At 40.2% G+C, this 26,560-nt stretch overlaps 1 protein-coding gene across 1 annotated transcript in view; it reads right to left on the bottom strand.

The window, feature by feature from the left end:
• gria4a (glutamate receptor, ionotropic, AMPA 4a) overlaps window positions 1-26,560 on the bottom strand; it is a 192,036-nt gene that overhangs the window by 15,385 nt on the left and 150,091 nt on the right. Inside the window, exons 16-18 of the mRNA XM_037677371.1 lie at window positions 14,330-14,528; window positions 8,808-9,055; window positions 1,729-1,843 (exon numbers count right to left, since the gene is read on the bottom strand). Of these exons, the coding sequence (XP_037533299.1) occupies window positions 1,729-1,843; window positions 8,808-9,055; window positions 14,330-14,528 (562 nt within the window). The remainder of the gene's footprint in view (window positions 1-1,728; window positions 1,844-8,807; window positions 9,056-14,329; window positions 14,529-26,560) is intronic.

Below are 26,560 nucleotides of genomic sequence, written 5' to 3'. Positions count from 1 at the left end.
TAAGATTTCAAAGACAAGTAACCTTAGTGTTCTGTGAGGAAATGAAATCCCTTCACAGTGACTCCCCTAAATTCTTTACTGGCATTAAAACGCTCCTCTCATGTTGCTCTTCCACAAAGTAACGCTAATTTGCATGAACTAGTTAGAAGAGTGCAAATTCAGTGCAGCGTGGAGAATGTAAAAAAAACAAGAACTTTTTGTCTAATTCTTGCTAAATTGCAATTTTTCTAGATTCAGTGAGTTCATCACTTTATTTGTGACTTAAATATTGGACTGTTTGCTGTATAGTGGGTTTAGTACGGTGGCCCCGAGGTTTAAACGAACAATATATTAAAAAAAAAACAACAGAATTACATTTCAAAAAAACGAAATGACAAATTTTAGGTGAATATCTTTTTTGTTTACAATTTTCATATGTTTTGCTACGTCTCTGTTCCAAATAATGTTCCTTAAATTCAAACTTGATCTGTATATGTCAAATTGTTTGTACAAATGTTGACATTAAGAGGTATGACAGAGGATTCTTCACAAGATTATCAATTTTTTTGTTTGTTTTTTGTGTTCTATAAATAAAGTAAAATAAATAAATAAATAAATAATAAAATATATATATATATATTTTTTTTTTGCACCAATTCTGGTTTGGCTTAGTGCAATTGTGCTTTTTCAAATGTTTTGTTTAAACCTCAGGGCCACCGTAGTTTAAATCAAGTAATGGGTTATAATTCCCATAGAAATTATCACAATTATTGTCTAACTTTTTCTCTACTTGCCACCAACAAATCAAATTCTAAAACATGTCCAAAGCTTTGTTTTGTAAATGTACATTGTTCTCATGCTGATGTGGACACATAACACAATATATACAGCTGTTTACTCAATAAATAATACTCTTAGAGCTCAACTTGTCCTTAAAGTTGTTGAATATTGTCTTTTATAAACCATTAACTGAACAGACCTACTTTGCTCTCTGATTTTATATAAATCTGTCAAGGTGCAACTTATAGGAACATACAGAGGAAAGAATTATATCAGTTGAAATAGAAGAATAAACCTTTTTTTAATTATTCCTCTTGACATTTGCTTTGAATCAGCCAGAGCACTGCATTGTCTCATTGATACAACTGTGTGTTTTTCAAATCATAATTTTCAAAGCCTGCACAGTCTGCTTGAATTTCAGGTTATTTAAGATTCAGTTAGTTTATCTGAATATTCATGATTTTCCCCCCAGAATTGCCACCAGGGGGCAAATATTCCTGTCTTTACAGTAATTGCTCTTTTTTTGACCTTCATGCCCTTTTCAATTATTTTCTTTTCATTATTACTCACTGATTTCTTTTTAAGACATTACCAAATCACAGACAAGCACTTTTGAAAATAAATCTGACATTAGTTTTTCTGCATTTCATGTTCAATAAAGTGATTAAAATTTTTTGGAGAAAAAAAATCCATTATAAAAGTTACATAATTGTTAAAAAAAATTTTTTGCTGTGGTACTTTTTGTATTATAATACATTTTGCGTGCACAGATGCAACATTGTACCATTTCAAAGCTGCTATCTGTTTCAGGAGATTTCAAGCTTTCATTTCAATCCTCCCTGTGTTGAGTCTGCTGGGGCAGATGCATGTGTTACACACTCCCAAGACGAGGGCCGCAGCAAACTACTCAGCTAGTGAGCGGCCCCCGTCACCTAGTGGTGGTGGGGGGGGCAGACATAGAGGGCTAACCTTGGAATCCCCTCCCCCGCTGCCACATTCTCCTTTGTCATACCACCACTTGTTTTTCAATTTGTCCAACAGGCCCTGCTCGTTGAGTTTTAGCACGGCCAGGTTGACCGCGTTTCTTTAAGTAAAAAAGGAGGGACAGATAAAATAGTTTCGTCAGAGCAGAGGATGGAGGAACAAACAGACAAGATGGATGAAACCACAGGCAGGAGGGGAAGGAAGGGGGAAATATAAGGAGAGGAAGCAAAGGGAGGAGAAATCAAGAAGTTAACGGTATGAAGGTGAGCTGCAGGGGAGAGATTCACCACAAAAACCCTGTGTCTATTTGCTAGAATATGTCCTACAATCTGCTTGAATTTCAGGTGTTACTTTTTCTATATTTCTTTGCTGTGTAACAGCTTGTGACATGAAATGACACTACAGCGTCAGACTGCAGTTAAAACCATGTCTATAGCCCACTTCTCCTAAAACAACAGTTTCCTTTTAATCTATGTTGATGAGTACTGTCTGTACTTCTGTGGGTTGAGTTTTTTGAAGCCTTACGACAAACAACACTGAACAGACTAACAATTTAAAAAGAATCCAGGGTCAAATATCTCCATGTCCTGCATTGTGTAAAACGTACTGCAAATATGACAGTACGCCACTCAACACCTGCTCTTGTCATTCAACCTATATTTATACAGGTTAGTCCCATTGAGCTTCGGGGACTCATTTGCAAGAGAGACCTGTCAAGGGCGGATGCAGTTCCCCTTCTCTCCATCTCTGCTTTGCTTTGCTCTGTCTGTCTGTGAAACTGCTTTAGAGCCTCTCTTCTTCAAATCTTCTGAATTGCAATTCTGCTATGGATTTCATCAGTTGGTCCCTCAACACAATTGATAACATTTCTCTGAAGAGAAGACAGTCTTTAGGTGAGCCGGCTTGTCCTGTTGGTATGCAGCTGGATATCTCATCAACTTGGAAGACTTGGGGATGTGTCTATCTCTACTGCAAATCAAGGATGTTAAGGACACATATATAATTGGATTTATGATGACTGGTTTCCTGCTTTTTGGATTTGGCTGGTTCCTGGTCTATCAACAAACAAGGAAGTCGTTGGCAGCAAATTTGGACCTGGTCAGGTTGCCTGCCTTATGTGATGGCTTGGTTCGTACCTTGAGCAACCAAACTCAAATGCTTTTGGCAGGATGGATCAGATCTCAGGGAATACTCTCAAGCACGGACCAGTGGTGTGGTCACTTAATTTGGACGTTTCGAAACCGAGAGGATGATACAGACTCAAAGTAGACATATTCAGTAAAGTTCTGTCTGTCCCCAAAACAATCGTGTTTATTTGAATTCGGCTCCTAGCTGGCCTTGACAGGCCATCTTGTCTTAATTTGCCTGGAAGCTCAGTAAACCCTGATGCTCTGTCCCCGACCCCCTCCCACCGAGGAAGTCTATGAAACAATCAGAGGGGCCTGGCTGAATAAACATTGTATCATCATTTCAGGACTCTTTGGATTCTATCTGATGTTGTCCTTGGCCTCCTCGTCACCCCCCTGAGAGTGTTTACGGATCTCTCCAGAGGGAACCATGTGAACTGAGCGATTACACCACTCTTATCGGAGCTCTTGCAGTGTCTCTTGAGTGTCTTTGGACATGCTTACTGCCCTTATGGTCCCCAACCTCCCCCCGTGGAAAGTTGGCATCATTATGTGCTTGTGTGTGAGTTTTTCTTTTAATTTTCAGGCTATTAATCTTCAGCCGAAAATTAAGAACGCGGTAAAAAAAAATTTGCCTCCAAACCCTATGTCGGCACTTTCACCACTTTATTGTCTGTCTAAACAGGTCTCACTTGTAAATGAGTCTTCGAGGCTCAATGTGACTTATCTGTTTAAATAAAGGTTGACTGAATGAATGGTGTTAAAATCAGCGGACTGGAATTAGATACAGTGTATCATTTGGTCTGCTGTATGTCTATAGTCAGTGTCAGAGACAAAAGACATTCTATGAGATTTTTCTTTCTTTGTCTTTGATACTATTTGTTTCACATGTTTCTGCTTTGGTAAAATTGTGTATTTTATAAACTTTCTTATCATTCATTATTTTGTGCTGACACTGTCTGTGAATCATGATTTGTTTGAAAGATTCTGTGATGTCCTGGTTGAATCTAAAAAAGGTAACTTTTTTAGATGATTCTCCTATGTTTATCAGTCTGCTAGCCTAACGGTACGTCACAAGTCAGACTTAAGGACGATTAATAAAAGCATATGATGTACCCTGCAAAATGTTTACAACTATCCCTCACTTTTTGTACTTTGCTTCCAAGGGGCTACATCTTCTTGTATACTTTTAAAAGTCGCCTTGATAAATGGCTCTTCAGGCTTCATGATAATCTTTCAAACATTTTTTTCTTTGGATTTTGGCTGATTTTTCCATGTATTACAGATTATTGTGTGAGGTGGGTCTAAAAATGAGGAAAAAGAAAAAGTTAAAGTCAAACCAACAAAAAACAAGTAGAAGAAACTAATGTCTGACAGCCATGTCTTTCAGAAACACAAAGAATGAGCAAAGACCTCACATAAAAAAAAAAATTAATTGTCCTTCAGTTGATGTCTGCATGTCAGCTTTTAGAATCACCTTGTTGGAGTTAAAACATTATTTTATATATCAAACTCTTATCTTTGGGATTTTGTACCATTTTCAACTGTATAGAAATTCAAGACCGACTGCTGGTAGCAAAGTCTCCAAAGATCCAATTTAAATGCAGTTATTTGTCATATTTCAACACAACTCTGGGTTTCTTTTAGAAGCCTTTTTATGCCTGAATGATTCACAGGTCACAGTGGCTTAACAAACTAAAAATAAAACATTTATAAATAGTTAATTCGTGGACATGAATTGAGTGAACAAGCAGTCAATAAACAAATAGATAAATAACAAATAAATGAAATCTTTTTGAAAGCCTGAAGAAAAATTGATCAACAGCACTTTTAAATGTCCAGTCAAATTCTGACTCGTTGAAGCAAATTATGAATATAATATAATATAATATATTATAATATACTAATATAATAGTATAACAGAAACTACTCTGTAATAGTAATCAAGTGATTCGGAGAGAGGACAGAGTTGTCTGGGGTGATCTCATCTACAGGGTGTGACTTATCAACAAAGGAGATATGGATGAAAACATTATGTGGTAATCATTAAAACAACATGTCAGTCACTCATCAATATTCACATTAAATGCAGCAGAAAACATAAAATACATTATTCACAGTATACTTATTAAAAAAAAAAGTTCATGCTCCTCATTAACATTACTAGTCAAATGATCTGTGTGAACAGTGCACCAGGAGGAGACGCAGGATCAGATGACGTGCACACCCACAGCCACACGTGCATGTGTGCTTCCACCAGCTGATAAAAGCCAGCGAAAAGTCTCAGAAATCTGACTTTATTTAAAGAAAGATGTCCACATGCAGTCAGTAGTCACTTCCCCCTAACGAACAAAAAACGCTCCTGTTTGTAAACAAGATGCAAACTGCAGGGAGAAGGTGTTTTGCTTCATGAATGTGAGAAGGGGTTGGTTGTGGAGTTGGGGGGGGGGGGGAGTTATAGCACAGGATAATAAGCTGATGTGCTTTTTAAAACACGCAGCAAATCATAAGGTCTAACAGAAATAGATGGAGGGACAGAAGAGAGAGCACCAGGTCAACCCATGCTAAACTCAGCTAATTCTTTTTCCTCAGTGAACTCTTGCTGCACCGGGAAGCCACAGTGCCAATAAATATGGAAATTAGAGCAGCATGAAACAACAAATCCAGAAAAGCAGACCCAGAATTGTTGGACAGTTAGGACTCGACATCGGACAAGAATGGGACATTTATCTCTAAAAACTCTTCAGTTTCGAGTTATTTACAGATGTTTGTTAGAAGAAGAGGCGATGCTTCACAGTGGAAAACATGACTTTATCATCTCCTCCGTCACATCTGTAATGTTGTCTTTGTTGAGGTGTGTCTCAACTTTACCCTCGTCTTTTTTTTTTTTTAATGATACAATTTCTTAGTTTAAATATTTTATATGTTGCTTTTGTTCAGCCGGTAACAAAATGTGGGTTTATGATGTTCACAAAGCAATTACACAAGGCCCCAACTTTAGTGGGAGCAGGATTGTAGACCACCGTTATGATCTAATCCAGGTGTGTCCAAACGTCTTCATAGGTGGGCCAGAACTATCTATATGAAATGACTCGTGGGTCAGACAAATTAGAATATAGGAAAATATATACATATATTTTAAAGTGTGCTTTTATTTTTCCCCATCATTTTTAAATTCTCAACAACTTAAAAGAATATTTTGGAGAAAGGCTCAAAGCTTAGTTTAACTTATTGTAGATCCAGAACATTAGGAGTCTAATAAACTTTTACTTTTATTTATTTATTTATTTATTTAAAGAATTGAATTTATTAATTTTTTGGGGGGGTCTATTGTTTGTTATCTTGTGCTTGGAAAGTTCATTTTTGTTTATTTTCAGAGACAAAAGCCTAAAATGAGTAACTGCTCTTAAAAAAGGGGGTGGAACTTCAAACACAAGTTTGAACCATGGGAGGCCCAAAAGGGTCGTCCAAGTTCTGAATAAACAGCTGACGGTCGCTAAAACAGATTCATGGAAAGTTTGAAAGGATACTGATGAAGTTGATCAACTTGTATGTTGATGATAACAATTTAAATTATTTTAAAATGTCCAATTTTTACCCATTGATAATTTGATCAAATGAATGTTTTTTTTTTTTTGGAAACACTTGTATTTAGCCAAGTTCTATGAATTATTATCCACAATTCAACATTTTGGTAGGTCAGTGAAGGCTTGTAGGATAAAGGGCTTAATTATAGCTACATGTTTGTATTGTACTTAGGCCTGTCACAATAACAAATTTTGCTGGGCGATTAATTGTCTCAGAAATTATTGTGAAAAACAATAACATTGTTTGAAATTTGACAATAATTAGTAATTATTGTCAAATTTAAGAATAAATATTGGTTAATTTTTGCGACTAGTACCTTTTCTGACCACTGGATGGCAGCATAAGACTGTTTGAACCGAATGATGGATAGTGAGGGAGCGAGCAGCGTGTCTCTAAGAAAAATGGGAGGGAGGCCCCTTGACGTGACATGGGCTGTCTCTCTTTCCTTTTTTCGGTTCTCAAAATGGCAGATGCTCAGTGTGGTTTGAGCTCTTTAGCATAACATTTTTCACACTAAGCTTTTAATTTAAAAAACAGTAAACAAGTTCTCAGCTTCTTTTTGCAGAGAAAAAACTTTTTACACAAAGGCACAGATTTCAACCATGAATTTTGGAGCTTTCACAAGACGGATGTTTATTCCCGAGGTCGGCCTGTTAGCTTAGCTCGTAGCTTAGCTTCTCAGCTTAGCTGCTTTTAATGATCCAAAAACACGATTTGGGACGGTTAAAACAGATTTTAAAGAGAAAAGAGAAAGGGAGGGGTCAGTGAAGAGCACCTTTGCTTTTTGTCATCCAGTGTCTTCACTAAAAAGAGAGAGACACGAAGAAATGATAAAGGTGGTAAATGAAAATGAGGTTGATAATTTTAATTTATCATGCAATTAATTGATATATATTTTATTGTGACAGGCCTAATTGTACTTAATATCATTCATTTTGAGAATTTTATTTTAATCTGATATGCTGTTAAACCTAAATTTTTTTTTAATGTATCCCCATTAAATCTAAAAAAGGTATCCATCTGCATCAACCTCTTACCTGTGGGTCCAACTGGTACCATTCTTTAATTGCAGTTGCGGGCTGAACAAAATCACTCCAAGGGCCACAAATGGTCCTCGGACCACACTTTGGACACCCCTGATCTAATCCAAATAAAATATTTTACAGAACAGACAAAGTTTATGCTAATGTTGTTTTTTAGCCCGCGTTGTAGCAACAACCTGGTTTTGTGACAAACAGTGAACTGAATCAAAAAGTAAATCTGCACTAAGACTTGAGGTTGTCTATACAAACAAGTAAAACTTGCTTCATTGGCATCACAACAAAATGTTTAAAACTACTTATAAAGTGTCAAACAATCAAACCAGACGAGCAAGAGTCTGCTGAGGAAAAAAGAAGCAAAACAAATTGACCCACTTTCTCCTTCCTTTCCTCTTTCACTCTTGGTTTAGTCATAAAACAATCTCTCTTACACTATTTTGATATTAACTATCATATTTATTTTACAATTCTTCAGTTATTTATCAGTTTAACTCGTTAGGAAATGAAACAACATTCCTTTTTATAAAATTGTGATTCATCAAATTTGGAATACCCCCCATTAGCCGGGCCCCTCAGTTTCCTGTTATTGACTCTTTGTTTCCTGATCAGCTATAAATTCCCCCCCGTGGCTCCCTAGGAAGTGGCACCAGTCTGAGGTTGCACCTCTCCTCATGGTAATAATCAGATAATAAATCAAACCTATTATAATTATCATAATCATCATCTTCAAGAAATAATGTGTTGACATAGCAGAAAGAAATGGACAGAGTTACCTGGAAGTTGACCCTGTGGAACAAAAGAACGCTTGACAGAGCAGCAGAGAAGGAAAAAAGCCGTACAACCACGAACAAAGTGTTGATAACAAAAGTAAACGTGGCATGGGAAATAAAAGTAGCAGGAAACTGAGAAACTTTACAACAAAGACAAGCGGACACAACTGCACACATTGCAAAAGAAGAAAACCAAAACAAAATGAAAGAAAAGAGAGGAAAGGCAAGAAACGATGATAACGAGAAAGCACAATGAAATGAGTATTTTACACAAACAACTATCTTCGTCACTGCTGCCAAGTAAAATGGTTGCATAATATTCATTATCAATGATTGAACCCAATGCTTTGGTATTAACGTTAAATAATAAGTAACATCAAAAACTTCAGTTTTATTGGGTAGGAAATGGTCACCTGACAGCAGTGGCACAATGATTTATAGATGTAGGGTAAAAGGCACAGCAGGGTAGGTGGAATATCGCAGCAATAGTACAGTACCAGCATTGTTACTGTTTCCTATTGTTACACTATTCCACCCACCTTAACTGTGAGCCTTTCGGTGTAGCAATCCCATATCCCTTGGAGTCCAGGTTCCCTCCGACTTTCATCGTGTCGCAGGGCTTGCGCTGCTCCGTGTACTCGTTCATGGTGGACTCCAAGAGGAAGGCATACTTTCCCTTGGACTTGCGAACTCTCGCCACACCTTCTGCCGTGGTTTTGGTGAAGACAGACGGCTCAGCGGACTTCATGTAAGACCACATCTTCTCGTACACGGCTATCTTGGACCTCTGGGATGGAAAAGGAGGAAAAGGACGTGAGCAACAGTTACCTGATAATGAAAGAGCAACAAGTTATTAACAATATAAGTACAGATTTCAGCATAAATTATACAGTAGAACAATTATTGTGGAATGAGAAAGACGCTAAAAAACGTAGTGAAGAAAAATGGATCACAATAGTGTGAATGCTTCATAAGTACTTACACAATAATAACAACACAACACTTAATCTGAGTTAACAGTAAACTTTAAAGCTAATTTTAGAATTTCTCATGACATACATTTCCCAGACACAAGCACACAAAGTTCATTGTTTTCCCTCACAAATAAATGATTCAGTTAAACTACATTGTTAACTTTTATATAACCTTCATGCTGCAATACCAGTCTTAAATTTCCTTTAAAATAACAATTGGTCACAATAACTCGGTGCCTTTTCCTGATTTTCCTGCTATCTCCACAAAGTGCCTGGTGCATTAGCTGCTTGTTAAACAGTAGATATGATCATTAAAGTCACAATGTTTTATTTAAAAAGACAATATAAATGTTCAAAAATGAGAACTATCAGTAAAAACTGTGGGAGTTTCCCATCATACAGTAAAAACACTGAATTTGGACTTCAGCACTTGTTAAATATTAAATCTGATTTCACTGCACATAATTTATTGCCATGGTTTTTCTGTGATGTGGATAAAACTGTTTGAGCTGATATTCACTCTTTGAATAATATTATAGTGCTGATGGAGTCCTGTCTCTTCCATCTTCCATTGTGACCTTCTGGCATACAATGACATTTAGAACCACATTTAAAATGTAACACCATCTCTCTTTTGACAAGCCAAGCATCAGCCTTCCTCTAAATGAGTTTATGAATGGAATAGAAGAATACTAATTGGATGTGCAGTTATAAATTCAGGACAGCTTTTTCACAAGACATCTGCCGGGTGTGATAAAACCCATCGGGCTGGACTACGTCTACATCCACCTCTCAAAACAAACAAAAACCCAAGGCACATACTGTGCCAATTAAAATGCTTTTGTCTAAAAGAAACATATTGAATTTACATTTCCTAAACATTTAATTCTTCTTCATTGCGTGCAAATCTAAAGCTTAAACAAGAACTTCTTTTAACAATGATTTTCCCCACAATTATACTAATTTCTTGTAAAATTAAAGGTCTAGCTTTCCTTGATGGTATTATCCACCACTTTTAATGCCACAGTTTTGGAGTAGGTCAGTATTTGCTGTTGATGACTCACAGCTACTACCACATCAAACTGGATGGATGTAAAATCTACTGAGCCCTTTTGTTTTTGCTCATGTTTGCTACATGGCAGATTGATTTCAAAGGTTATCGTATTTTTCGGCCTGTAAGTCGCAGATTTTTTTTGCATAATTTACATGCCCTGCGACTTATAGACCGAAGCAACGTATTTATGGATTTCCCTCCATATTCATAAACCAATATTTGGCTGAGATATGACCGTTTTCAGCCCTGTGATGGACCTGCGACCCGTCCAGGGTGTACCCCGCCCCTCGCACAGTGATTGCTGGACATGGACACCAGCGACCCCCGTGACCCAAAATGGAATAAGCGGGTAAAGATAATGGATGGATGGATGGATGGATGACCGTTTTCATTCATTCTGACTGAAAAAAAAGCAGTACCATTTTCAGCTACTTGATGGCAGCAGAGTAGTAATAGCTGTATGGCATACTGTTGTATCATGTAATACGTAATAGTGGCTATAATGACAAATAAAAAAAATCAAGACAAAAACATCTGGACTTTATTTATTATACTTTACTTTATACTTTATTGTTTTTTTTTATTGAACTTTTTAGAATTTACCATGTCCTGGATGACTGAGAATCTTCACCAGCCATTAATGACTCAATCGGTTTGCCATATTTCTCCGCCTTCGTTCTGCTCGTTGCTTGGAGCAAGTCAAACCAGCTGCACTGCCCCGGCAAAATGCAGCTGATTTGACCATTAAAGTGCATTTATTAAGTAAAAGTTCAACTGAGACACACCTTTACTATAAAGTCGAGCAAACAAACAATTGTTTTATGGTGTTTCTCTTGTTAAATTTCGAAGAACTGAACAGCAGATCGTCTATCTGCGTGTGCACGCTTACTCTAATCGGGTTTTGAAATGCAGCTGTTTTGAAAGTCGCTTCAGCATTTGTAGATGCTGATTCCTTCACCGCATGTGCGGAGACGCGTGCGGTCGGTGATCAGCTGATCCATCTGATCCATCTGAGTTTAACTGGACATATTTTCTACCTCTTTCAACCGTCCAGTCGGACCTGCCTCCTCCTCAACAAGTAGATTAACACAATTTTATATTGTACATTCTTATTTAGTTTTATTTGCGCTGTATGATTTGTAAAACCACACCACAGCCTGAGACTGACAGGACCCGCCCATCCAGCACGTTATTTTTGAGCTGGGCACGGGGATCGACTTAGAAATGACAGCTCTACTCCTAGTGTAACATAGTTGCTAGTCACATGCTGAACTAAACAATAAATCTTTGGCCAAGGTTAACACATCTCACAACAGATATTTCCTCCTTCACTCTAAAACATTGAGAACACAGACGCAGCACATGTTCATAGGAAAAGATTAACTATAACTTTACCTGCATTGCTAAGGTGTTATATTATAATAATATAGTAAGTAAGTTACAAAATCATTAAAAAAATGAAATTAGATAATATAAAATGATATCCATCCATCCATTATCTTTTACCCGCTTTTTCTTTTTCGGGTTGCAGGGGTCACTGGTACCCATACCCAACAGTCAATGTGCAAGAAGCGGGGGACATCCTGGACAGGTATCCAGTCCATCACAGAATAATTATATTTAAATTATATATAAAATAATAAAATTAGATATGATGCACTTTATTGTGTTATTGTGTTGTGTGTGTGACCTCCCCTGACACCCTGCCGCAGATCCGCCGAAAAATTGTCCTGCATAAAAGGCTGGGGAACCCTGATCTAACATAATGTGAATTCTACATAATGTGTAGTAAAATGACTGATTCAGCTCTAACAGACAACAAACAGCCCCAATCTATTCAATTAGGACAACATACTTGCTTCAATAAGAACGAAAGCCACAAAACCGAATTTTTAACCTGTTATATAGAATTGTTCAACATGTTGTTTTGCACACACAGTCTTGTTGCTCTCTTCTGCAGTTTTATATGTGTAAACAGATTGGTTTCTGTGTGTGAATCGTGTGTATTCATGAGTGGAAATAACAAGCAGAGAACTGTCATCGACCACAAGCGTCTCATTTCTCGTCTCTCCTGAAATTCAAGTGTTACGTGTTGCTTTGTAAGCTACAAGCCAAGGCCTGAGGAGCTGAAACCAGCAGCAGGGGGACGGCTGGTGTGTATGCGTCAGGGTCCTGATGGTGCGTGACGGACACCTATCCCATAATAATACCACTCACATTCAAGAGATTCAATATGCCTCTCCTCTCTCTATTCCACTCCCTCACTTTCTCTCCATTCTCTGTTTTTTTATTTTATTTTTTTGTCCACCAGAGATTCTCATCACTCCCTCCAGGCCTTTTATCCACCCGTTCGTTCATCCTTCCCAGGGATGGAGACAGAAAAAGACAGAACGTTGATGTTTCTGTGCACGTATACAACAGCGTTCGCTCTTGGAGGAAATAGATGTGTGACAATGGGATGTGACTTGCAAGATTCTTTAACAATGAGTGTGACCATGAAGGAGGAAATCACCTTCATTCCTCCACAATCACTCAGCAACACACTCATACATTGTTGAGAAAGTGTCAGTCAAATGCCCACAAACATCAAACACATATTTACTTTTTTCTGTACAAAATGCACATATCCATATTTGAATATCCATATGCTAAATGTACACATACACACACACACACATGCCTACACACATACACACACAAAGATAATTAATGGTCGTGGCGAATCCTCCTCAGCTGTGGGAGATTAAATTGCTTTTTCACCCTCCACAGATTTCAGCGCTCTCGTTATGTTGATGATACCAGAGTCACTCAGCACAAACTGTCTGCCATTTGCTCACCAATCCTCCTCTGCATTCCCTCCACCCATGTGTCCAAACACGACTACAAGTACACACACCCATAGGAAGCATAACTGTGCAGAAACACACATCATACACAACTATCCAAACAAGTTAGAACAGTTGTGATGGAGAGCAATGACAGATTTCTAGTCTTGTCTGAAAAAGACAACAACAAAAAAAGTTCTTGCCTTTGCAGTTTTTAAATGCATGTATTTGTGAGTTATAAAAAGTGTTTGTGAAAATTACAATTTAAATGGGTAAACATTTTATTGTGACCACATTGTGGTCTCTTTTGGTACGTTAGATTTTACATTAATGGAACATTTTGTTGATGTATATTTGTTCTTCTTGAACAATTTTCTCTAACTATGCAGTCCTCCTATTCTCATTTGCACAATTTATCTTTTGTATGATAAACTATTATAAATATTGGTACCATATCTTTTGGCCTTTAAGTCAGTTTTTTTTTGTTGTTGCATAATTTACATGTCCTGCGACTTACACGCTGAAGCAACGTATTTATGGATTTTTTTCCCATTTGTATAAATCAATTTTTGTCTGAGATATGACCAATTTCATTCAATCTAACTGAAAATATTGAACACTACCATTTTCAGCCGCTAGATGGCACTCGAGAAGTATGGCATGCCGTTGTGTCATGTAATAGGTAAAAGTAGCTATTAATGACACAATCGGCTTGCCACAGATTGTCACCTTTATTCTGCTTGCTTGGAGCAACTGTCAGATCAGCTTCATTTTGCTGTGCTGTCCTGGAGAAATGCAGCTGATTTGACCATTGAAGTGCATTAATTAAATAAATGTTCAACTATATACTAAAATAAATCTAGCGTTCCTACTTCGCGGTTCTTCATCTATCGTGGGGATGTCTGGAACATAACCCCTGTGATAACTGACGGACTACTGTAATGAAAAAGTCACAATAAAAATTGAGTGTGTTGTGGTTATCTATCTAAATAGAAAGTTTGGACTGGAATTTCAGACAAAACTGCATCTATCAAAAACATTTCTGCCTGGCTTTAAATGTTATATTACAAAGTATAATAAAACAAAAACCTTCCTCCTTTTCACCAGAGGACCCCCCTCCCCCCAGTCTCTGCAGCATAAACTCAGCAGCAAATAAACTCAACGTAACGTAAGTACTTGTGAATCAGCAGAGAGAGTCGGATCCTTACTCTGAAGAACTCTTTCGTAGAGCCCGAGTCCAGCGTCCCGTAGGCTATCTCTGTTTGTTTAGCCAAGTCCTCTGCACTTTCTATAGGCGAGACCATCCTCTCCACGGTGAGGAAAGCAGCCAGGTTGGCTGTGTAAGAGGAGATGATGATAAGAGTGAAGAACCACCACACACCTCCAACAATACGTCCAGACAGGGACCTACAGAGAGTGTTCAGAAGGTGGAGGTGAGGAGTTACAGGTAGAAAGAAAAGATGACATTTGAAGAAAAAACAAGGGTGGTGGGAAGATCAAGAAGATAAAAGAGTTGATAGAATAAATGGAAAAAGGAACAGAGGGATGAGGTGGAGATGGGAAAAGACGAAGAGAATGAAACAGAGAAGCAAACACAATTACAGTCAGGTCTTGAGTCAGGGATATGTTAAGTTATTTTTTCACTAAACATTTTAATACTACTATGTAAGCTGCTAGGGCTGCCAAAACAATTGTCTTCCAGGCTCCAAAGAATCTCTGCACCGGCAGTAACAGGCTACACATAAGACAGATTGCAATCTGGACGCTCCTCCGTCTCATTCTCAGACCCATTCTCTCCTTTTTCCTCCATTACTCTCTTCATATACTGAGCAAGCAGAAGCATCAGAGCAAGTGGCAATTTATTTATTTATTTGGAGGTGGGGTGTTACATGAACTTGTTGTTTAGCAAATAAAGGTAGCAGAGCAAACAACGTGGCTCTGAAAACGAGAGAGAAAGAATAGTAAAATGATCATTTGAGCATCAAATGCTGCAGTCAGTAAAAGGCTTTGTTATTCTAATAAGAAGCAGAAACAGCAAATGCTTATTGCTTAGCAAAAGATGAAAAACAAACCGGGAAGGTTTGTGTATGAGAAATACATTTACACTTCACCATTAATCTTTAAAGAATGAAAATATTTTAAAAAGAAGCAACGTTCAAAGAGAATATTTGGGCCGGTCTCACGCTGGGTTACTTTTTTGCAGCAGGATGGGTTCAGCATTCATTTCAAACGCAGGTTCATTGTAAAGCTCAAGGATGTTCAGATTTACATTTTGTATTTAAATTATTTATGATGTGATATGGGCAAAGGACATAAGCATTGTAATGATTCATATTTATAAGAATGATTAAATGTATACCAGTGAAGCACTAATCATGTTAAAACTGTGTCTAAAAAAGGACTGCAATATCAATACTGCAAACTTGTACTGTAATAAGTCGTGAACTTAATTAGAGGTTTTCATGCTCATGCCTGATTTAGATGATAAAGCCTGAAAGGCTAAACACAGAAAATGCTGTGAGCATTGTGATGACAGAACATAAGGAAAGAAAAATGTGCCATTCTTGTAGCTGATATCATCATCAGTTCCATACATCCATTCATTTTCATTCACTTGTTCCAGAATCAGGTCACGAGGACAGCGGCTTGCAGGGAGGCCCAGACATCGTTCCACAAACACCTCTTCCAGCTCTTCTGGGAGGACTCCAAGGTGTTCAGATTTTCAGGTTTCAGGTTTGGTTTATTCGTCATATACAAAATACCATACCATACCATACCATACCATACCATACCAATTTATTTATATAGCACTTAAAACAGCAACAAGGCCAACCAAAGTGCTGTACAAAAGAACCAAACATACACAGCAGACAGGAAAACCTAAAATAGAAATACAGATACAAATAGCAGCAGAAGCTAACTAAAATGGCCAACAGAGTAGAGAACAGACCGGACCAAAACAAATCACACCGTGTTAAAGGCAAGCGAATAGAAGTGGGTCTTCAAGCGAGACTTAAAGACTGAGAGTGTGGGAGCCTGCCGGACACTCAGTGGCAACTCATTCCACAGTCGTGGACCTGCAACAGAGAAAGCCCTGTCACCTCTGAGCTTACGACGGGTTTCTGGGACTGAGAGAAGCATCTGGTCTGCTGACCTCAGAGAGCGCGGTGGGACATATGGCTGCAGAAGATCAGTGAGATAGGATGGGGTGGAACTGTTCAGTGATTTAAAAACATACATGAGAATTTTGAAATGGATCCGAAGGTGAATGGGTAGCCAGTGCAGGGAGGCCAAAACTGGCGTGATGTGCTCTCTATAGCCTGTACCAGTTAAAAATCGGGCTGCAGCATTTTGGACCAGTTGTAGACGAGCAATGGAGGACTGACTGATTCCAAACAAAAGTGAATTGCAGTAATCAAGCCTAGATGTTATGAAGGCGTGGATCACTGTCTCGAGGTTCTTTTTGGAGAGTATAGGCTTCAGCTTAGACAGCCGTCTCAGCTGAAAAAAACAGGATTTGACCATCATGTTTACGTGACTGTTGAGTTTTAAGGACGGGTCCATTATCACCCCCAGATTAGTCACCTTTTGTTTCTCTAGCGGGGCTAGAGAGAAAAGGTCAATGTCATGGTTCATGAGTGAGCCACTGGGATGGAACAGCATGACTTCAGACTTCTTCTCATTGAAGCTTAAGAAGTTTAAAGCCATCCAGTCCCGGATGTCAGCCAGGCAGTCAAGAAGAGGCTGAATAGAGCGTGTGCCTCTGTGCCTCAGGGGGAAGTAAATTTGGCAATCATCGGCTTAGAAATGAAAGGGTATGTCGTGTTTGCGGAAGATAGCACCTAGTGGCAGCAGGTATAAAGAAAAGAGAAGGGGACCGAGGATGGACCCCTGCGGTACCCCCCACTGGAGTGCGGTCGATGCCGAACTAAAATCTTTGATATTGACACAGAAGGTTCTGTCAGAGAGGTAGGACCCAAACCATTTAAGGGCTGACCCTGTGATGCCCACCCACTGCTCCAGTCTAGAAATGAGGATATTGTGGTCGATGGTGTCAAAAGCAGATGTAAGGTCCAATAGGACAAGCAGCACAGAATCACCTGCGTCTGTGGATATGAAAATGTTGTTAAAAACCTTCAGTAGAGCAGTTTCAGTGCTATGGAGAGATTTGAAGCCAGATTGGAATAACTCTAGGATAGCGTGATCCCCCAAAAACTGTTTCAACTGAGACTCCACAATTTTTTCCAGTAGTTTAGAGGTGAATGGGAGTCTGGAGACAGGCCGGAAGTTGGACATGACTGAGGGGTCAAGGTTAGGTTTTTTCAGGAGGGGCTGGACAGCAGCATGTTTAAAAGTCTTTGGCACCACACCTGAGGATAAACTGCTATTCAGAATAGCGAGGATAAAAGGACCCAGGGTAGGAAAAACTTCCTTTAGCAGTCGAGGGGGGACCACATCAAAGGGGGAACCAGATGGCTTCATGCTGCACATTACCTGCTCCAGAGAGGACAGAGAGATGGGCTCAAAGTGGTCAAACACAGCCACACACTGAGAAGGGATGGACAGATCATGAGCTGGTGGAGAAATGAGTGCCCGGGTGTTTGCCACTTTTTCTAAAAAGAAATGGAGGAAGTTCTCACACAGCTCAGTTGAGGCTTCCAGAGGTGAAGGCTCACTGAGGTGTAGAACTGAGTTCAGGGTGGAGAAAAGAACTTGGGGTTGTGGGAGTTGGAGACAATTAAATCAGAAAAGAATTTACATTTGGCAGCTTTAACGGTTTTCTGATAGTGACGCCAACTCTCCCTTAACATTTGAAAAGACACCTGGAGCCTGTCCTTCCTCCACTTTCGTTCAGCTCTGCGACACTGCTGCCTAACGGCTCGCGTGACGTCATTCAGCCAAGGCTCTGATTTAAGTTTCGTTTTTCTGGTCTTAAGGGGAGCAACACGGTCCAGAACATCTAAACAGGCAGAGTTGAACTGAGAGGTTAGCTCCTCAGTGGTAAGAGACACCGAGAGCTGTTCGATCCTCTCAGAATTAAAACCTTCATTAAAACGAGCAGCAGTGAAATGGTTAATGGAACGCGTACGTGCAGGAACGCGCGTCTTAGCAGTAGGACAAGGGGGGGTGAAGTCAAACAATATAGGCATGTGATCTGAAAAAACATTGTCACCGATTTTCAAATTAGAAACAGAGACATCGTGTGTTAAAACGAGGTCCAGCGTGTGACCATGTTCTTGGGTGGGGCCGCTCACCTGCTGAGCTAAGCCAAAAGAGTCCAATAAATCCAGAAAGTCCTTCACTAAGGGCTTCTCCTGACAACACACATGCAAATTAAAGTCACCAATAAGCAAAAAGTGAGTGTATCTCTGTGTGATATCAGCCAAAAAGTCAGAGAATTCATTTATGAAGTCCTTAGAACGAGGTGGGCGGTAGATGAGCGCACACAGGACCGGAGGGCAGTGTCCAAGTTCAAAGGCGCTCAGCTCGAAGCTGGCGCGGGACACCGGGATGGACAACTGTTTACACGCAAAGTTTGCTTTAAAAACTGTTAATAATCCCCCCCCGCGCCGACCTGATGGCCGCGGGGCATTGAAACATACACAGTCCGGAGGAAGTAGTTCCACCAAGGCGCTGGACTCACCATCAGAAATCCATGATTCTGTGACGAACAGAAAATCCAACTCCTCATCTTGAAAAAAGTCATTGAGGATAAACGTCTTGTTGGAAACAGACCTTGCGTTGATTAAACACATCTTGATATTGTCCGACACAGGCATAGCCGTGGAGGGAGACGCGCGCGCCAGCGGGCGCAGGTTATGAAGAACAGCTCCTCCTGGTCTGCTGGTGCGGCGCACAGGTAAACAACTCCAGGTGTTTCCATGGACTGAGCGCGCGGGCAGCTGGCCAGCAGCCGGGCCCCGGGAGCACCACGGGTCAGAGAGGAGATGATCAGATCCAGAGCGAGTCCTGTTAGAATAATCCACACTTTGCCTCAGTTTCACCAAAATCCCTGCACGCTTCCCACGACGTCTGCGACGTTTCCTCCATGGAGAAAGGCCAGAGTCACGCAGAAGGAACACAGGAATCTCAGATAGGACCGGTGGGGGAGAGTGCTGACCGCTGTTCAAAAACTCCGCGGGAATTTAAGCAAAAGTACGGAGCTCCAAAAGTGCCCGACGATCATACTGAAAATATGACTCGGCACACTGCACAAACCATTGTAAAAATAACAAAAATAAAATACAAGCAGAGAGCGAGAGACGGGCAGCCCTACACACCGGCGCCATCTTGCCTTTAATTAACACAAGGTTAACAATGCAATGAAACGCTCAAGACGAGAAGAACCGTCTCGACTCGGCACAAACCCCCAGCAACAACAAATGCCAAAGCATGCAACAAAAATACAAAAATAAGGCTCCAAAAGTGAAAAAGAAATAAATCTACAGAACATTCAAAAAAGTTCAAGACTAAAACACAACAGACATGGTTCTATTGGCAGAGTGGTTCTGATGGCAGTGAAGTTATCTTAATAACATGGTCCAGTTAGCAGCATGCTACTAGCATTGAGGTTTCTTTTAGCAACATGGTCCCATTGGTACCATGGTACTGCTAACAGTGTAGTTTTGGTTAGTGGAGTGGTCTTGTTAGCAGCATTAACAGGTTTTGTTAGCAGGTCCTGTCAGTAGCATGATGATAATAAGGACCACAGCATCTGCCCTCCCAGACTGCCTTCCAGAACTGGGTCTTGCAGACAGAGAACATGCAAGGTTTCCCTGCGGAACCGAACGGGTCCATAGAGTTCAGTCTATGCAGGCAGTTGGAGGATCATGGAGACGGCTGCCATGACAGGCCGGAGCTTGAGCCCGAGACTGGAAGGACTGAACCACAATGGTAGGATGGCAGGATGGCAGGATAGCACGATGGCAAGGCAATGACACAGACAACTCCAGAAGGGTTTAGCGGTCATACCCGTACTGTGGGTTTGCAATGTGGGTGCAAAAAAAGTAAAAACAAAAGCAACAGGAACAAGAAAAGATTGAGTCGAAGCAGAGCTCCTGTCAGTACTACCATTCTGCAGCGCACGTGACATCAGAGTCCCAGTCCAGACTCAAACATTCAGTGTTCCCAGGCCCACTGAGAACCAAAGTCTCTCCAACATGTCCTGGGTCTTCCCCAGGATTTCTGCCCAGTCAGACATGCCTGAAGCACCTCTCTAGGAATGTGCCTAGGAACCATCCTAACCAGATGCCCAGACCACCTCAACTGGCTCCTCTTGTGGAGAAGCAGCAGTTCTACTCCAAGTCTCTCCTGGGTAACTGAACTTCTCACCCTATCACTAAGGGAGAGTCAAGCTACCCTGTGGAGGAAGCTTATTTCAATCACTTGTATCAGCAATCTCATTCTTTCGGTCACTACCTAGAGTTTGTGGCCATAGGTGAGGGTAGGAACGTAGACCGACAGAGCACTTTGCCTTACAGCTCAGTTCCCTCTTCACTACAACAGAAGGACACAGAATCCACAATACTGCAGATTCCACACAAATACATCTGTCAGTCTCATGCCCCATTCTTTCCTCACTTGTGAACAAAACCCCAAGATACTTGAACTCTCTCACTTGAGGCAGAACTTCATCCTTCACCTGAAGAGAGCAATCCACCCTTGTCCGACTGAGGACCATGGCCTCAGATTTGTAGGTGCTGATTTTCATCTCAGCTGCTTCACACTCAGCTGTGAACCACTTCAGTGAAAGGAGAAGATCGTGACACGATGACACCAACTTCATATGCAAATAGCAGTGATGGAATCCCGAGGACACCAAACTCGACTCCTTCCATCCCCTGGCTGCATTGAGAAATTATATCCATGAAAGTTATGAACAAAATCAGTGGCAACGGGCAGCAATGACTGAGTTCAACTGCCTCGCTAAAGGGATCTGACTTACTGCCAGCAATTTTAACCAAACTCTTGCAACACTTGTATAGGGACTGAATAATCCATAGCAACAGGCTCACAATCCCATTCTCATGGAGCAACCCCCACAGTGTACCCTGAGGAACATGGCCAAACTCCTTCCAAGTCCACAAAATACATGTAGACTGGATGGGCAAACTCCCATGATACATTGAGGACCCTAGTGTGAGTATACCTTGAGTCTTTATGATTTATAAAGAGTTGGTTCAGTATTCCAAGGCCAGAATGGAATCTGCATTGTTCCTTCTGAATCTGAGGTTCAACCAACAATTGGACTCGCTTCACCAGTGCCACTAAATAGACCTTACCAGGGATGCTAAGGAAAGTGATGCCCCTATTAGAGCACACCCTTTGGTTCCCATTTTGAAGAAGAGAACCACCACCTCAGGCTACCAATCCAATGGCACTGTCCCCAAAGTCCACACAATATTGCAACGGCATGTCAACCAAGATAGCCCCACAACCTCCAGAGCCTCAAAGAAATCAGGTTGGATCTTGTCCACCCCCAGAGCCTTGCTGCCGCAGAGCTTTTTAACTATATTGATGACCTCTGCCACAGACAAACCTACCTCAAAGTCTCCTGACTCAGCTTCCTTCATGGAAGATGTGCTGGTGGGACTGAGAAGGTCCGAGAAGTATTCCTTTCACCTCCTGACGACATCCCAAGTTGAGTTCAACAGCACCCCACCTTCAATGAACACTGTTAGTAAAGCACTGCTTCCCCCTCCTCAGCCACCTGATGATGTGCTAGAATCTCCTGAGAGCTGAGAGAGAGTCTCTTCCCAAGGCCTCACCAAACTCCTCCCACATCTGAGCTTTTGCTTCAGCAACAGCCAAGGCTGTAGCCTGCTTGGCCCTCTGGTACTCCTCAGCTGCCAATGGAGTCCAACCAGCCAATAAGGCCTGATAGGACTCCTTCTTCAGATTGACAAACTCCCTAACCCATTGTGTCCACCACCAAGTATTAGGATGGCCACAGTGAGAAGCATCAACAACCTTGCGGCAACAGCTCAAGGCAGCCACATCAACAACTGAGACACAGAACATAACCAACACAGACTCAGTGTCCCCCACGTCAGCTGGGATATGGTTAAACATGGATATGGTGTTCATTTGTACTCATCTGCTCACACAGACTCATGTTTGTGCTGCTCTTGTTCAGCGTATTGTTTTTGTACTACTAGTGCTTAGCGTATTTTTAGTTTAGCATATTTCTTAGTTCATATCTTAGATCTTATTACTGTTTTTTTTTTTTTACAATTTATATTTTTGTTGGATGTAACTGGGACCCTGTGTAACCCTCACTACACATTTGGGTCTACCTGTAGGCTTTCTGGGTTTTTGTCCTGTCTTTGTCTGTTTCCGCATATTTTAGTCATCTCTGTGTTTTCCCTCCTTGTGTTCAGCCCTTGTCTCACCTGTGTCTAATGTTAATCACTGCAGGTGTCTGTTATCTGTCCCAATCAGCTCGTGTATTTATTCAGCTCCCTTGTGTCTTGTCTTGGTCTCCGGATTATCCTTTTATGGTGTCGTAGTCTGCGTCCGACCTGTCTGCCCTGATCTTCTCTCTGTACCAGTGAGTAAGTTGCCCTTTCAGCATTTGTTTTTGTTCTTGGAAAATAAATATTGTGAACTTTTTATCTCAAGCCTCCTTGTCATCTTCCTGCACTTGGGTTCAACACTCCTGACGGCAGATTACGAAACTACCGGATCTGTCTGGCATCTTCCCCCACCACCTTATTCAACTCACTACCAGGTGGTGATCTATTAACAGCTCAGCTTGTCTTTTCACTTGAGTGTCCAAAACAAACAGCCACAAATCAGATGACATAACTACAGTCAATCATCAATCTACGAACTAGGGTGTCCTAGTGCCAAGTGTACTAATGGACAGCCTTATGTTCAAACATGGTATTTGAGATGAATAAACCATGACTACCACAGATGCCCAACAACAGAACACTGCTTGGGTTCGATCAGAGAGGACTTTCCTCCCAATCATACTCCTCCAGGTCATAATGTCATTACCCATGTGGGAATTAAAGTTCCCCAGCAGAATAAAGGAGTCTCCAGTTAGATAACTTCCATCACCCCTGCTAAGGACTCCAAGAAGTCTGGATAGTCTTAGCTGCCGTTTGGTGCATAGGCACAAAGAACTCTCAGAGACCATCCCCACACCCGAAGGCGCAGGTAAGCCAACCTCTCATCGGGAAATCTCCAAACACAGGCATCAAGTTGGGGGGCTAAGAGTAGACCCACACCAGCTCTGCGCCTCTCACTGTGGGCAACTCCAAGCTGGAATAAGGTCCAGTCCCTCTCAAGGAAAATGGATCTGGGCTTATGCTGTGCATCAAGGTAAGCCCAACTATTTCTAGTCGGTACCTATCAAACTTACGCACAAGCTCAGGCTCCTTCTCTGTAAGAGAGGTTACATTCTATGTCCCAAAAGCCAGCTTTGGTAAGCCACGAGAAGAGTGCTAAGAACCCCGCCTTTGGCCACTATCCATGGCATCATGCACCCGACTCATATGGCCCCTCTTGCAGGTGGTGGTCCCACAGGAATGCAAACCCATGTTGCTTGTTTGGGCTGAGCCCGACCGGGCAGAGACCTTGTCATCAGGTGCTCGTCGACGAGCCCCTCCTCCAGGTCTGGCTTCAGGGCTGGCCCCCAGTAACCTACATCGTTAAGATTTTTAACAACAAATAAACTCTCAACATCTCAACAGCAAACAAATCATGTTGAAAAACTGAGCAAATTGTTGGTGTTTGGCAACCAGCACAATAATGCAATTTTATTCAATAGTGATGGCCATTTTGATGCGTAGTAACTTGAGGGGATAAGCTTCATTAATTGTGCAGCTCAAGCTTAGTTTATGTGTGCATGATTTCTGCATGAACAGAATAATGAAACATTTAATTGGTCCTTGTCCATCTGCTGATTTGATGAAGACGGGGACAAAATGCACAAGAAGAACACTGTTTCTGAAGTGGAAGCTCACAAAGGAAAATTTAAGTAGCTGGGATAACTTTAGCCTGCATGTTGATTTGATCTGAAATGCATTAATGATCACAAAACCAGCAGCTAAACTGCTAAAAAACAACAAACAAATAAACAAAAAAGTTGTCCTATTCACAGAAAATAGTTAAACAGAACCAAACCCAGCTTTAGGTGGATAAAAAACAACAACAATAACAGCAAGTACTCCTAAAATCAATAAAAAGTACCTATGTTTACTTTGGTTGAACTACCTCACTTTTTTGAACTGTATTATTTCAAAGTTGCAATAACTTTCTTTGATAGAAATTATTCTTAGATTTATTACCAACCTTTTTTAGAGTGCAAATTATCATTTGAGCCTCACAGAAAGTTTCATAAAAGCCATTGAAACAAACTCAAAATGGTGATATTGTTCTCCTATCTCCAACCAGATATTAAACTCATCATTTAGAGGCCAGGCGGCAATTTGGGCTAAAATCACCAACCTAATGTGAAAGCAGTGATATGTTAGGTTTTTTTGTTTTTTGTTTTTTGGAGTGCTTGGCTTTATGAAGTGTGCTGAAGAGAGCAGCTGAGACAACGATCTAAGACGTGCACTGACCACTGACAACTGCCTCCACATTCAGTCATCATGCAAATCATCACTTTTTGGAAACAGAAAGACACAAATGAGATTGTAGTCTTTGAAGCATTGATCTATTTGAATAGAGAATATTTATTCTGAGCTTTCCTGAGAATTAAAAATAATTGTAAGATTAAATTACACTGACAGAGATAGACGTACTGAAAACATTGTAAAAAAAAAAAGGAAGAAAAGAACGTATGATAGGATCCATTCGGAGAATTAAAGCAGGTGATGGTAAAACATTTTTACTGTTGACAATCACAGTCATAAAACAAATGATAAAAAACCCTCAATGTCACAACTACAGCTAGAAATGTTTGGCCACCAGCTCAGACTGACATGCTGAAATTGCTTTCTGTAATTAGAAGCGGAAAGAAGACAGACGGAAGAGAGAATTCAGAAACTCATTTTACTGGCTCTACATGGTTTTTGTACAAACGCCAACAGACCTGTCAGTTTAGGTGAAAAGCTGAAACAGTGTTTTAATATCATCTGATGAAGTGACTGCGATTTGATGGGACATCCAAGCAGAAAATAAAGTGCAATAAATAGCTCACTCTAAAGGTTGACTGCACAATTGGAGTAAAAATATGTGTTTACAAATGTTCAGAATATAAATGATGTTAGTTTTGTAGAGATTTGGCTTTTGGACCAGTAAAAATGTTCTATTATATCATCAGCAGGGTTCTTTTACTGAATCTAACCAAGTACACTTATTGATTAAATGTAAACAATTCAATCAGTTGGATGAAAATATTGTGTTTGTCATTATCTGATTTATGATATAGATTCAATTCAATGAGTATGTTTATTTCCAATTTGTGAGTTATTGACCAATTTTGTAGCTGATATGAGAATATGCAAAAAAAAAAAAAAAATTCTAATAAGAATAGGAGAAAAGTAAATTAAGAGGAAAGAAAATGAAGACACAAAACACTACAATACATATTTACCATGTACTTTCTGTTAATTTTATTTATAACATTTTTTATTTCTGTGTTTCTGGCTGCCGTTGTGAAGCAAAGAGGGGAAGTGGAAACATCCTCCCTCCATCTGTATGTGTTGTGAGCTGGATAACTTAAAAAATAAGTGAGGTACCAACTTTCATTTTACTGTGTTGCTGCATACACGCATAAGAAAAGTCCATATCAAAAATGGGTTACCAAGTCAAAAGATGGCCACTGCCATATATAGGATATGTAAACTTACTACATCAATCATTTGAGGAAACTAGGGATGCACAATATTGCAGTCCAGAAAAACACACACCTCAAAAACTACCAACATTCACTACTCAAATCTCTCAGTGATTGGGGACATTATGGTATCGCTTGTTGGAACTTCAAGTAAGAGAAGTGACATGAAGACGAAGTTTAGACCAAACGTTGCTAAACAGTGACTTTTGTACTGGATAAATATTGCATTGACCCATAAGGGAGAAACAGAAAAACTAGCGATTGACTGATTGTATTAGACTTGTTGCCCTAAACTGAATACAAATATGAAGCATTACCATTTTCTGCCAGGTCTAGTCAAGCTCTTTCATATTTGATTTTCTTGCAATTTTATAAGAAATGTATTTAGGATGGTGGCCAAATTGGGTTAAGTTTGTATTGAATCATGCATAACATGAACATTTTTGAATTAGGTTCAACAGATAGTTTACATGGGGAAAAAAGTAAAAGTCGTATACAGAAAGCTGAATGAATTTCTGAGTTGAATTTAAAAATGGCTCATCATCAGAGTCAGAGTTTCTTTATTGTCATTCGCACCTCATGTGGTACATGTGGTGGAGCGAGATTATGTACACAGGGTCCCAGTTACATCCAACAATAAAATGTA

This window comes from Nematolebias whitei, chromosome 6 (genome assembly GCF_014905685.2).
Source record: "Nematolebias whitei isolate Nwh7 chromosome 6, NemWhi1, whole genome shotgun sequence".
Classification (NCBI taxonomy): Eukaryota; Metazoa; Chordata; class Actinopteri; order Cyprinodontiformes; family Rivulidae; genus Nematolebias; species Nematolebias whitei.
The sequence above is the reverse complement of the archived record's forward strand: the minus strand, read 5'-3'. Positions and strand labels throughout refer to the sequence as shown.